General features: G+C 41.6%; 1 protein-coding gene across 1 annotated transcript; it reads left to right on the forward strand.

Annotated features, from left to right (window-relative positions):
- The first annotated feature begins 200 nt into the window (after positions 1-200).
- LOC112228089 (alpha-1A adrenergic receptor-like) lies at positions 201-12,280 on the forward strand. Its single transcript, XM_024393211.2, has 2 exons — positions 201-1,553; positions 11,233-12,280. Exons 1-2 carry the CDS (start codon positions 596-598, stop codon positions 11,772-11,774), a joined length of 1,500 nt encoding a protein of 499 aa, XP_024248979.1. The 5' UTR covers positions 201-595; the 3' UTR covers positions 11,775-12,280.
- Positions 12,281-14,915: the final 2,635 nt, after the last annotated feature.

Raw genomic sequence — 14,915 nt, forward strand, 5'->3', positions numbered from 1 at the left:
CCATAGATATATCATATAATAATTGGCGTGTTGATGGCACATGCTATTGCATATGCCTGTGATTTAAATTACTGTTTGATATAGCCATGTGCTTCTCAGTTTCAGGATTCCCGTATTGGTCAAGTCCTGGAAACAATTTTGTGAGGGCATGTCGGATGACTTCCAGTGCCAATATGTTTAGGTCAGTGAATAAAGGGGAGGAAAGGTTGCATATTGTGAACATGGATGCGGGAGGGGTCAGTTGGTGGTGTTGCTGCGTTTAGACAGCTTGTATCACCACGGTGGCAACGCTGCAGAGTAGAGAGGAGGGAACGGAGTGAGAGGCGACAGTCACGACGACTGCAGCAGCTGGTTAAAGTGATATAATCTTGTGTTATGAAATTTAAGTTTTCCGGGAAACATCAGGGGATTATGGAACCACACCATAGAAGGTCGTTGCGCTTTTTCGATCAGTTTTGCGCTCATTCTTAGTAATTGTTTTAATTTCCAAAGCCACTTGAAATGAAGAATACTGTTGATTTAACAAAATTAACAATGTGTCTGTGTTGATCCATGGATTTACACTTATCTGGTATGGAGGAACTGGGTCATCAACATGAGTTTTGATACTGCTAATGATGCCAACTTCTGGAGTAACGGGTCCTCTGAGCTGTACGCAGAGACACCAGGACCGTTGTCTGCAAATAATTCCAATTTGACCACAGCGAATTACACAGACACGAATCCTCTGGACCTTACCCGAGCCGTGTCAGTTGGTATGGTTCTGGGCGCTTTCATTTTGTTCGCAATCGTGGGCAACATACTCGTAATACTTTCCGTTGTGTGCAACAGACACCTGCGTATCCCAACGAACTATTTCATTATCAACCTAGCAATTGCAGACCTGTTACTGGGTACCACAGTTCTGCCCGTGTCCGCAACACTGGAGATTCTCGACTACTGGGTATTCGGGAGGATCTTCTGTGACATCTGGGCAGCAGTGGACGTGTTATGTTGCACGGCCTCCATCATGAGCCTGTGCGTAATATCCATAGACCGTTATATAGGCGTGCGCTACCCACTGCAGTACCCCTGTATAGTAACGGAGAAAAGAGCCATTTTGGCCATGCTCGGTGTGTGGGTTCTCGCCACTGTCATCTCCATCGGACCTCTACTAGGGTGGAAACAACCACCCTCAAATGATGACACCGTTTGCCCCATCACCGAAGAGCCCTTTTACGCACTCTTCTCCTCCCTGGGTTCATTTTACATACCTCTGGCTGTCATCCTGTGCATGTACTGCCAGGTTTATGTAGTTGCCAAACGGACAACTAAGAACTTGGAGGCGGGGGTCATGAAAGAACGCATGGACTCGAATGAGCTCACGCTCAGGATCCACTGCAAAAACGCACAGCTGCAAGAATACTGCGTCACCGGCAAAGGCCAGGCGCGGAGCACACTAACGGTGAAACTGCTCAAGTTCTCCCGAGAGAAGAAAGCTGCTAAAACTCTGGGTGTGGTGGTAGGCATGTTTATTCTCTGCTGGCTGCCATTCTTCCTCGTGCTGCCCATCGGTAGGTTTGGAGTTTTGTTGTTTGTTGCACACTTGTGTCACAATTTCTCACTAGTTCTATCGGGTTAAATTGAACCACATACCTGTTAGATAGATATGACACTGCACGCATACATGTTGTGTTTCACATAAACCTTGAATGTGTGCGTATGTTTGCGTGCGTGTGTGTGTGACATGACAGGACAGCATCTAACCGAACAGCCTATTCTCTGCTAGTGTCCTCCAATGCAAGTATACAGCGCATTTGGAAAGTATTGAGACCCCGTGACTTTTTCCACATTTTATTACATTACAGCCTTGTTCTAAAATGGATGAAATGTTTTTTCCCCTCATCAATCTACAAACCTATATAATAACCCTATAATGACAAAGCAAAAACAGGTTTTTAGAAATGTTGTCAAAAAAAATGTTTTAACCTGAAATATGACATTTACGTAAGTATTCAGACCCTTTCCTCAGTATTTTGTTGAAGCACCTTTGGCAGTGATTACATCCTCAAGTCTTCTTGTGTACGACACTACAAGCTTGGCACACCTGTATTTGGGGAGTTTCTCCCATCCTTCTCTGCAGATCCTCTCCAGCTCTGTCAGGTTGGATGGGGAGAGTCACTGTACAGCTATTTTCAGGTCTCTCCAGAGATGTTCGATCAGGTTCAAGTCTGGGCTCTGCTGAGCCCCTCAAGGACATTCAGAGACTTGTCCTGAAACCACTCCTGTGTTATCATGGCTGTGTGCTTAGGGTCGTTGTCCACAGAGGAACTCTGGAGCTTTGTTAGAGTGACCATCGGGTTCTTGGTCACCTCTCTGACCAAGGCCCTTCTCCCCAGATTGCTCAGTTTGGCCAGGCAGCCAGCTCTAGGAAGAGTCTTGGTAGTTCCAAAATTCTTCCATTTAAAAATGATGGAGGCCACTGTGTTCTTTGGGACCTTCAATGCTGCAGAAATGGTTTGGTACCGTTTTCCAGATCTGTGCCTCGACACAATCCTGTCTCTGAGCTCAATTCCTTCGACCTCATAGTTTTGTTTCGCTCTGACATACCCTGTCAACTGTGGGACCTTATATAGTCAGGTTTGTGCCTTTCCAAATCATGTCCAATCAATTCAATTTACGACAGGTGGACTCCAATCAAGTTGTAGATACATCTCAGGGATGATCAATGGAAACAGAATGCAACTGAGCTCAATTTCGAGTCTCATAGCAAAGGGTCTGAATACCTAAATAAGGTATTTTTAAAATTTTATGTTGTAAATTAGCAAAAAAATTCACAAAAACCTGTTTTCACTCTGTCGTTATGGAGTATTGTGTGTACATTGTCGAGGAAAAAAATGAATTTGAATCCATTTTAGAAGAAGGCTGTAACCTAAACAAAATGTGGAAAAAGTCAAGGGGTCTGAGTACTTTCCCGAATGCACTGTATAAACACTTAAGCACTCAAGCAGATATACACCCAGACAAAAACACTTTCTCCCTCCCTCTCTCCCTCTCTCTGACACACACACACACACACACACACACACACACACACACACATAATCATTTTTTTCACATACAGTATGCCAACAGTATAGAGTTTTCATAATAAGGATTTAACAAGAAGCAGTGTGTACCCATGCTAAAACATGTAGGGTATTAACTTCCTTTTATTATGTGGGAAAAGGCTATTAACTTTTCCATGAATTAACTTGCCATATTTTCTAGTCAGTGGCACCAGAAACGGGCAATTTTTCATTTACATTTTGTAAAGAAATGACACACACACACACACACAACCAGACACACTGTCACATTCTAACACACACAATCTACACATACATTATCCTTTAGTTGTACTGTTTGTATATATTGTATTTTACATGTGTGTGACTGTTCTTGTCTATCGGTGTATGAGAGTTTCTGCTACTCGTCATGTTTTATGTTTTTGTGATGACCGCCGGATGAATAGCTGCTGCTTCAGCAAAACCTAATGGGATTACAAATAAAGCACTAAAGCAAAAGCATCAATAGCCCTATATCACTAGTCATGAGACTATATAAATAGCTACAAAAAATATCAATAGCCCTATATCACTAGGCAGGAGACTATATAAATAGCTACAAAAAAAACATCAATAGCCCTATATCACTAGTCAGGAGACTATATAAATAGCTACAAAAAATATCAAGAGCCCTATATCACTAGGCATGAGACTATATAAATAGCTACAAAAAACATCAATAGCCCTATCAATTATGATCAATTATTGATTATACTCATTATTTTGTGCTTTTACTAAACCAGTTTGTTCATCACATAAATAAATCCTGAATTCTCCTTTTTCAAGCTTGATATCGATCAGTCCTCACCGTGCTTGAGATGACAGAAATGGTCAGTGTTGTGGTGATAAAGCAGGTTATTTGGAACTGCTGACATTACCCAGTGTTAATGTCCAATCGAGGCTCCCTTTAGTTTCCTGAGGCCTCATTTGCGGTGCAATATGGACAATAAGGCTGTGTGGGTGACAGAGATGGAGACGTGTATGCATTGAGGCACAGCAGTCACCTAGCCTGGCCACACCATGGAAGTGGAAGCAATGTGTAGAGGTGGTGACAGCCAGTGAAGATTCACACAGAGTAAATTGATGTTGCAAAATTAAGACAATGCTTTGGGTAGTAACCTAATTAGTCTGCCGTTTGTCCGTGTCTTTGTGTGTACCATACGCTATAGGAACCCTGTTGGACCCTCCCCCGAGAGGCTCAGGGACATTTTAAGATAATAAAAATGTCATTGGTTTGAAGGATTACAGCTTTCCTGACGCTGGTTGTAATTTCCCCCTCCTATCGGGGTTTTGGAATAGGATGTTTGATATATGTGTTATGTATTCTGGGAGCAACAATAAGCCCTGAATAGCTCCGTCTTTGCTTTCTCTGCCCTCACAATGCTTTCAGACTACCAGTATATCAGTGAATATCAGTGAATATCATCTACAGAACATTACATTCAATTCTTATTTACTTGAGGTATGGAGATTGAGAATAGGTATTATCTCAATTCTGCAATAAAACCCAAGATGTAAACTGTAATAATTGGCATATATGGTGTTTTCATTGGAAATGATTGGGTCCTTACAAAGCACTCACTCATATGTTTTTAGTCGTTAACCTACTGTGTAGCCGTTCTCTCAGACAAATTTGATCAAAATAGCTGGGTCAAATATTCTTGGTGTCCACATTCGACAGACTATTGCAACTGGCAGGATTTTAAATAATCTCGTTGAAAGCTTTTGCAGATTGTGTTTGACGATAGCGCCACTTTTCACTGCCAGTATAAACTATGCAATTCTCAAGCTGTCTGCACTGACCCAACGAAGGCATGTTTTGTTTGTATCACCCAACATAATGTAATTACCACAAACAATGGTGCTCTGTGATCTAGTACTGTATCTTACACCTCATGCGGAGGTGGTGAACAATAGAAGGATCATTTTGTGGGGAAAACAGGAAACAACATCTGTTCAAACAAACACAGATGATGGTAATCAGGATAGAAGTTGAGAGTTTTTTTGCTTTTTTCATCACGAAACTCACCAGATGAACCGAAACATTACATACTAAAGATATTGCTCTTCGATTGTCGCTTTCTATGTTATGTAACCAATATTTACTGTTTTGTCAAGGTTACAAGTTGAATATATAACCTCTTAGAAAAAAGGGTTCAAAAAGGGTTCTTTGGCTGGACCACTAGGAGAACCCTTTTTGGTTCCAGGTAGAACTATTTTGGGTTCCAGGTAGAACCCTTTTTGGTTCCAGGTAGAACTATTTTGGGTTCCAGGTAGAACCCTTTTTTGGTTCCAGGTAGAACTATTTTGGGTTCCAGGTAGAACCCTTTTTGGTTCCAGGTAGAACTATTTTGGGAACCCAAAAAAAACACATTTTTTTAAGGGTTATCCTATGGGGACAACCAAAGAACCCTTTTAGGTTCTATATAGCATATTTTTTCCTAAGCGTGTACGGACAATAATATTGCATTCCCACCATATTTAATAGATTATTCCAGAAGGTTTCAGACTAGTTAACTAACCAACCCAAATTCTCCAATGAGCTGTAATTTGAACGTGATATGATGGTGATGGGTCCCTTATGCTTCTAGATCAGTGGTTCCCGAACTTTGTATAGTCCCGTACCCCTTCAAACATTCAGCCTCCAGCTGTACTCTCAAATGTTGTTTTTTTGCCATCATTGTAAGCCTGCCATACACACACACTATACAATACATTTATTAAACATAAGAATGAGTGTGAGTTTTTGTTACAACCCGGCTTGTGGGAAGTGACAAAGAGCTCTTATATGACCAGGGCACAAATAATAATGTAATAATAATATAATAGTTTTGCTCTTTATTTAGCCATCTTACATATAAAAGCTTATCGGTTCATCAAAAAATTGTGAATAACTCACCACAGGTTAATGAGAAGGGTGTGCTTGAAAGGATGCACATAACTCTGCAATGTTGGGTTGTATTAGAGAGAATCTCAGTCTTAAATCATTTCTACACACAGTCTGTGCCTGTATTTAGTTTTCATGCTAGTGATGGCCAAGAATCCACTCTCAAATAGGTACGTGGTTGCAAAGGGCATCAGTGTCCTAACAGCGCGATTTGCCAAGGCAGGCTACTCTGAACGCAGCCCTATCCAGAAATCTGGCAGTGGCTTCTGATTAAATTCAATTTTCAAGGAACCGCTTGTTGCAATTTCGATGAGGCTCTCTTGTTCAGATATCGGTAAGTGGACTAGAGGCAGGGCATGAAAGAGATAATGAATCCAGTTGTTTGTGTTGCCTGTTTCGGGAAAGTACCTGCGTAATTGCGCACCCAGCTCACTCAGGTGCTTCGCTATATCACATTTGACATTGTCCGTAAACTTGAGTTCATTTGCAAACAAAAAATCATAGTTAAGGCTATGAGGCTATGATGGAAAGACCTGTGTGTTGTCCTTGTTAATGCAGACAAAGAGCTCCAACTTCTTAATCATTGCCTCAATTTTGTCCCGCACATTGAATATAGTTGCAGAGAGTTCCTGTAATCCTAGATTCAGATCATTCAGGTGAGAAAAAAACATCACCCAGATAGTTTCTCACACAACTGGCCTATCATTGCATAATGCAGAAAATACACGAGAGTTCAGGGGCCTTGCTTTAACAAAGTTAACCATTTTCACTGTAGTGTCCAAAACATCTTTCATGCTGTCAGGCATTCCCTTGGCAGCAAGAGCCTCTCGGTGGATGCTGCAGTGTACCCATGTTGCGTCGGGAGCAACTGCTTGCACGTGCGTTGCCACTCCACTATGTCTCCCTGTCATGGCTTTTGCGCCTTCAGTATAGATACCAACACATCTTGACTACCGAAGTCCATTTGATGTCACAAAGCTGTCCAGTACTTTAAAAATATCCTCTCCTGTTGGCCTGGTTTCCGGTGATTTGCAGAAGAGGATGTCTTCCTTAATTGACCCCCCATAAACCTAACGGACGTTTACCAGGAGCTCTGCCAGGCCCGCCACGTCTGTTGACTCATCCAGCTGTAACGCATATAATTCACTGGCTTGTATTTCGCAGCAGTAATTGTTTCAAAACATCTCCTGCCATGTCACTGATGCGTTATGAAACAGTGTTGTTTGTTGAAGACATTGTCTGTATAGTTTCTCTGTCCTTTTCCCCCAGCATTGTCCCAGCCATATCCGCGGCAGCAGGACGAATTAAGTCCTTCACAATAGTATTTGGCTTGCCTGCCCCAGCCACTGCCCCTAGCTCACCATATAAGATGCTTCTAGCCCCTTCTTATTAATGGTATCTGTTGCTTTTATACATGTCTTACTACTCAAAAGTCGTCTTAATTCTCTCTCAAAAAATTCCCGTCTTATTTTTCAAATTGTCATGTTTCGTTCGTAAATGTCTGCGCAAGGTTTCTCGTGAGAGAATAACGGTTAATGTGATTGGACTTAAATTATTCGACTAGGCCTCCTGTATTTGACATGTTTTGGCAGTGAAACGAGGCTACTCAGGCGAGAGGAAAAAAACTCACCCAAATGTATAGGCACATTTAAAAAAAAAAAAAGGTATTATTTTTATTTTTTAAATGTGAATCACATTTTTATTTGGCGTACCCCCGACGGCATTGCACGTACCCTAGTTTGTGAATACCTGTTCTAGAGTAATACAGTTGGAACGCCAGGGCCTTCGTACGGTAGGGCCCCACTGACTAGCATACCTCTTAGGCCCTCTTTAAAAATGGCTTTGGACATGATCTTTGACTCCATGCTTTCGTCCATTCGTAGGTGTGTGAGGAGAGGTCCGATGGTATTTAGTTCCCAGGTAGATCTCAGAGTCATTCATAGCCTACTCTATCATACATAGTCAAGTGTGTCTTAGAAAAGAAACCAGAACAAAAGATAAACCCCTCCCTGTACATACCATCTGCTCCTGGTTGAATCTGTAGTTTATGATTCTGTCTTAAATTTAAAAAAATGGCAGTTATTTTCTCATGCCATCAATACAGTTCCTCTAATGGCCTCCACATTGGCAGGAGAGGGCATGGACTGAGAGATTCCGTTTGGGATTATTTCTATGGCGACTGATTGTGAAATGAGTCCAGGAACAATTATAGATGGAGGTGTTTGCTGCATTTTATCCTGAGTTCTCCTCCTCGTTCCTCTAACATGCCAGGAGATGTGTTGAAAGCCTGCAGCCTCACAGGGCACTGCATTTTTAAAAACTTTTATTTAACTAGGCAAGTCAGTTAAGAACAAATTCTTATTTTCAATGACGGCCTAGGAACAGTGGGTTAACTGCCTTGTTCAGGGGCAGAACGACAGATTTTGACCTTGTCAGCTCGGGGGATTCGATCTTGCAACTTTCCGGTTACTAGTCCAACGCTCCAACCACTAGGCTACCTGCCGCCCCTACAGACCTCATACAGGCACTGTAGATTTAACTGCCGTCTCTCTTTAGAGTCTGATGTATTTCACCAGCTGTGTTGTTTACTCCGTCTGTAGAGCAACATCGACTACCTTCCTTTGTTTGGCTCGATAGTCAGCCAGCGTTAAGCAGCCGTCGAGAAGGACTCGGTCAATTAGTAGATAAGAAAGCCGGAAGCATCTGGTTTCTGGATGTGTGAAAGACGTTGCCAGTAGATTAAGTGGTGAATTGGTGATTAAATCACTGGGTTAGATAGACTGTGGACAGAGAAATTGGACAGAGAGCTGTGATTTGTTGCCCTGGATTCCACAGTTGCACGGCACGGAGGAGCATCCTAAATCTTCTCAAGTGAGCACTATCAGAACATAGTGCAGGGTTTGGGTTAATTCTATTTCAATTGTAGTCAATTCGAAACTCGAATTCCAAATTTCCCTCATTGAAAAGCATTGAAGAGAATTGGAATTGGAATTTCAGTGTACTTGCAGAATTTAAATGGAATTGACACCAATCCCGGTATAGTGGGTTGTTGGCTTCATGTGACTAGGGAGGTTCGGGGCTGAGGAGGTTACAGTGTATGGAACTGTGCTGGAGAACTGTACACACGTTTTACTGGAAAACAAACCCAGGCAGAAGCACATCATTAATTACTGCAGTGGGCTAAATCAGGGTCACACAGTGTGTTTCTTGGTTTGAAACAAATATACTTTGAAACAAAGGTTTTCACCTCACACTCATTTGGGCTCCCGATTGGCGCAGCAGTCGAAGGCACTGCATCTTGCACCCTTGTTCAATTCCAGGCTGTATCGCAACTGGCCATGATTGGGAGTCCCATAGGGAGGCGCACAATTGGCCCAGCGTTCTCCGGGTTAGGATTTGGCCAGGATAGGCCGTCGTTGATAATAAGAATTTGTTCTTAACTGACTTGCCTAGTTAAATTAAGGTTAAATAAAGGTTCAATTAAAAAATATTCATAGTTAAGGGCTTAAAAAAATAAGACACCTGTACCATGTCAGAAATAGAGTTGAAATGTATTACATTTTGAGTTTGCATCCTAATATTACACTTTATATACATCACAGAAGACTGGCATATAACAAAACCGTTTGACATAGAAACACCAGATTTCTGGTGTTTAAAAAATTAAATGTTTATAATTGTTTTTATTGATAAAAGGTCATTTAACTGCAGGAAAGGACTACAGTGTAACCACAGTCTCTCCTCAGGCCAGGCTGAGAAATTACAAATGTGTCCTTGAATTAGATGGTTCTAAGAGCCATGGTTCTATTATGAGAAAACACAGTAATACAGTAATAACTAAACATCTCTCCATCCCAGAGTCTAAAGAGAGAACCAGGATGGAATGCCACATCTTTCTCTTCAGGTTTTCATCCAATAACGTGACAGCCAGGGTTTCTGTGGCAGGACATACCAAAGTGGATGAGTACCCACAATGCTGAGTCCAAAAAGGCCAAAAAAGGGGATGTGATGTTCAACAGGGGAGGAGTGCAAGGGCAGTAAAACAGTGGACTCCCAGCAGTGAAAGCCTCTGGGATTAGTTCGCCTGTAAAATTAGGAAGGCTTTGGAATGATGACGGATCTCTGTGACCTTTGTTTATGAGCTGGAGACAGTAAAGATAAAGATAAAACTCCAGAAAGTGCTTCTCTGAAACTGATACTATCTCATGCCAGCGCAGTAGTGGCATTGCTTACTGTAATGATTTCTTTATTGAATGTGAGATTGCTTGTAAATCCTACCTTATCTTTAACTTTTTCCAGCTTTTATTCTTTACCATTCAAGGTTCAGTAGCTTATTTAGAATCAGTGAAGGTTGATGTGAGGTCGGTAGAGTTGACCTCAGTGGTTAAGGAGACCATAGTGCAGTAATGATGAGTGCCGTCAGTGAGTCACCTTATCTTTCTCCATCTAAAACAATCCGAAACAGGAAACAGCCAAGACAATAGAATCAGCACCAAGATGGTAGTCATTGGAATCACTGTGTAGCCATCATTGTAAGCGTTGGAGACGCACCAATCTCCAATCTCCACCCACCAATCTCCATCGGAAAAAAATAAGACGCTTCAAAAATACCAGCAGACAGACAATCTGTCTGTACTAAAGAGTTGAATAAAGACCCCCACCCTGCACTCCCTAAAACGTTTTCTCATCTCATCTCCTTCGTCGCTGATCATTGATCTGAAAGGTCTGGGAAGGTGAAAGCAAGCCTATATTTCACCTTTCTCCGTCTCTCTCGATCAGTGGTGCGGAGTGAGAGGAGAATGCCGGTGGATAGCTGCTGGTACGTTGGCTTTCTGTGACGTTCTATTTGGGGTGGCAGGGTAGCCTAGTGGTTAGAGCGTTGGACTAGTAAACGGAAGGTTGCAAGTTCAAACCCCCAACCTGACAAGGTACAAATCTGTCATTCTTCCCCTGAACAGGCAGTTAACCCACTGTTCCTAGACTGTCATTGAATTTGTTGTTCTTAACTGACTTGCCTAGTGAAATAAAGGTTAAAAAAAATTACAAATACTGCCATCTATTGATCATCAAAATGAATGGATTGAAGAGATGGTTCCTCATTTACATTATTGTCTCATCTACCACAACAGTACATAGCACAGCTTAATCATTTCTCAAATGTAAAGTTATGTGTCATGAAAAAAAGTAATGCATAATAACATTTGTTTTTCCGATAATATCTCTCAATTGATAACCTATTTTCACCATGTACTCGCTCAGGGTCTTTCAACGCCAACCTGCGTCCCTCGGAGACGTTCTTCAAGGTGATCTTCTGGCTGGGCTACTTCAACAGCTGCCTGAACCCCATCATCTACCCCTGCTACAGCCGAGAGTTCAAGCAGGCCTTCATACGTATCCTTAAGTGCCGCTGCCATCAGAAGAAGAAGCAGAAGGGTTGGAATGCCTACTACAACCAACGTTCCTCTCGCCTGGGCTCCACCAATACCTCCTACCTGAACGGAAGTCAGCAGACCCTGTCCTCCGTCAACCCCAGCCCTCACTGTGTCAGCAAAGGGACTGGCTCTCACCTAGAGCCTGGGTTTGACCTCAACTCCCCATCCCCCTGCACGTCTCTGCCTGGGAGCCCTTTCACTGGCCAGATGAGAGCCCTCCCTGGGGCTGTCTACCAGAGCACCAGCAGAAATAACAGAGTCCACCTGGTCTCTCCCCTGGCCAGGGAGTCAGTTCATGCCAATGGACAGAGTAGGAATGGAGAGGTGGAGCATGGATCAATCAGGGCAACACCTGACACAATTATGTAATGACTGTGTGGGGCACCAGTCATAAGCCTGGACAATATCGTTTGATAGTCTGTACTAATGCTGGCATGAGACTTTTTTTAGAGACACTATACATTGGATCATTGTAAATGTCTAAATGCAATATGGACAGCAGCCTAACTACTGTAGCAGTATGGATTGAAGATGTCCACATCACAATGTTTCCCTGAGTATTTATTACTAAGAATCTGGTTGCTTCTAGTTACATGTCCTCCAAATGTCATCGTCAATAGGTCTTTTGGACAATTTTAGACAGAACACTGAGGTTCTCTGCTACTGCACCAAACATTTGCAGAACAATGCGTGCAGCTCTGGCACATACTAACTAGGCCCTTGAAAGACTCCATGAAAAAGGGACCAACTGTACCCACATTTTGACTTGGGTTGCACTGCTCTGCATTTGTAACAGATATACAAACAGTTGAAGTCGGAGGTTTACACACAACGTAGCCAAATACATTTCAGCTCAGTTTTTCACATTTCCTGACATTTAATCTTAGTAAAAATTCCCTGTCTTAAGTCAGTTAGGATAATCACTTTATTTTAAGAATGTGAAATGTCAGAATAATAGTAGAGAGAATGATTTATTTCAGCTTTTATTTCTTTCATGACATTCCCATTGGGTCAGAAGTTTACATACACTCAATTAGTATTTGGGTAGCATTGCCTTTAAATTGTTTAACTTGGGTAAAACATTTCGGGTAGCCTTCCGCAAGCTTCCCACAGTAAGTTGGGTGAATTTTGGCCCATGCATCCTGACTGAGCTGGTGTAATTGAGTCAGATCTGTAGGCCTCCTTGCTCACACATGCTTTTTCGGTTCTGCACACAAAATGTCTATAGGATTGAGGTCAGGGCTTTGTGATGGCCATTCCAATACCTTGACTTTGTTGTCCTTAAGCCATTTTGCCACAACATTGGAAGGATGCTTGGGGTCATTGTCCATTTGGAAGACCCATTTACGACCAAGCTTTAACTTCCTGACAGATGTCTTGAGATGTTGCTTCAATATATCCACATAATTTCTTTCCCCATGATGCCATCTATTTTGTGAAGTGCACCAGTCCCTCCTGCAGCAAAGCGCCCCCACAACATGATGCTGCCACCCCCGTGCTTCATGGTTGGGATGGCGTTCTTCGGCTTGCAAGCCTCCCCCTTTTTCCTCCAAACATAACGATGGTCATTATGGCCAAACAGTTCTATTTTTGTTTCATCAGACGAGAGGACATTTCTCCAAAAAGTACAATCTTTGTCCCCATGTGCAGTTGCAAACTGTAGTCTGGCTTTTTCCATGGCAGTTTTGGAGCGGTGGCTTCTTCCTTGCTGAGTGGCCTTTCAGGTTATGTCAATATAGGACTCGTTTTACTGTGGATATAGACACTTTTGTACCTGTTTCCTCCAGCATCTTCACAAGGTCCTTTGTTGTTGTTCTGGGATTGATTTGCACTTTCGCACCAAAGTACGTTCATCTCTAGGAGACAGAACGCGTCTCCTTCCTGAGCGGTATGATGGCTACGTGGTCCCATAGTGTTGATACTTGCAGACTATTGTTTGTACAGATGAATGTGGTACCTTCAAGCATTTAGAAATTGCTCCCAAGGATGAACCAGACTTGTGGAGGTCTAAAAAAATAATTCTGGGGTCTTGGCTGATTTCATTTGATTTTCCTATGATGTCAAGCAAAGAGGCACTGAGTTTGAAGGTAGGCCTTGAAATACATCCACAGGTACACCTCCAATTGACTCAAATGATGTCAATTAGCCTATCAGAAACTTCTCAAGCTATGACATCATTTTCTGGAATTTTCCAAGCTGTTTAAAGGCACAGTCAACTTAGTGTATGTAAACTTCTGACCCACTGGAATTGTGATATAGTGAATTATGAAATAATCTGTCTGTAAACAATTGTTGGAAAAATTACTTGTGTCATGCACACAGTAGATGTCCTAACCGACTTGCCAAAAATATATTTTGTTAACAAAAAATTTGTGGAGTGGCTGAAAAATGAGTTTTAATGACTCCAACTTCAGTGTATGCAAACCTCCGACTTCAACTGTATATATATATTTTAAAAAGGCATGTCTCTACAAATGTTTTTACGGTGAAGAAAGTTTCCTTGTTGTCATAATGAATTTGCTCTATTTGTATGTTTGGTGAAAGTCATGGCATTGTGTTGAGATCATTCAGGTTCATTATTGACATGAATCCCAGTGTGCATTTGGGTTTGTTCTCTCAATTTAAGAATCTATTTGGAACATTCCATAACAACCACTGTGTAATGTAATATTGAAAATGCATTTTTAGGTATTAGTATCGCATGTGGTGTATCTTGATATACAGTGTCTTATAGCAGCTTTTGTAGCTCACATCTGCTAAACTTGGGATTGATGTTTATTTATTACAATTTAGGTGGTGATGGGGAATGTACTTTTAATCTCAAACCATTTAGAAGGACAATGCAGCAACAACATAACTATGTTGACAAATAAAATCGATCTTAAAGATGCTCAGTGGCTGTTCAGATGGATCTACAGTACATGGATCTACAGTACATAGATCTACAGTACATAGATCTACAGTACATGGCTCTACAGAACATGGATCTACAGTACATGGATCTACAGTACATGGATCTACAGTACATAGATCTACAGTACATGGATCTACAGTACATAGATCTACAGTACATGGATCTACAGTACATATATATACAGTACATAGATCTACAGTACATGGATCTACAGTACATAGATCTACAGTACATGGATCTACAGTACATGGATCTACAGTACATATATACAGTACATAGATCTTCAGTACATGGATCTACAGTACATAGATCTACAGTACATGGATCTACAGTACATAGATCTACAGTACATAGATCTACAGTACATGGATCTACAGTACATAGATCTACAGTACATGGATCTACAGTACATGGATCTACAGTACATGGATCTAAAGTACATGGATCTACAGTACATGGATCTAAAGTACATAGATCTACAGTACATGGATCTACAGTATATTTAAGGATATTGTCAACTCAAATGCCCTAATTACTCTCTTGAAAATATGTAGTCATATTAAAATGTATCAATCTTAATTCAGACCAAATATTAT

Source organism: Oncorhynchus tshawytscha, linkage group LG30 (genome assembly GCF_018296145.1).
Source record: "Oncorhynchus tshawytscha isolate Ot180627B linkage group LG30, Otsh_v2.0, whole genome shotgun sequence".
Taxonomy (NCBI): Eukaryota; Metazoa; Chordata; class Actinopteri; order Salmoniformes; family Salmonidae; genus Oncorhynchus; species Oncorhynchus tshawytscha.

What these genes read in the sequence shown, in the direction of transcription:
- LOC112228089 (XM_024393211.2), top strand. Translation starts at nt 596, where the DNA reads ATGAGTTTTGATACTGCTAATGATGCCAACTTCTGGAGTAACGGGTCC. An exon ending in CTTCCTCGTGCTGCCCATCG is followed by an intron (nt 1,554 to 11,232) that starts GTAGGTTTGGAG and finishes GTACTCGCTCAG; the next exon opens with GGTCTTTCAACGCCAACCTG.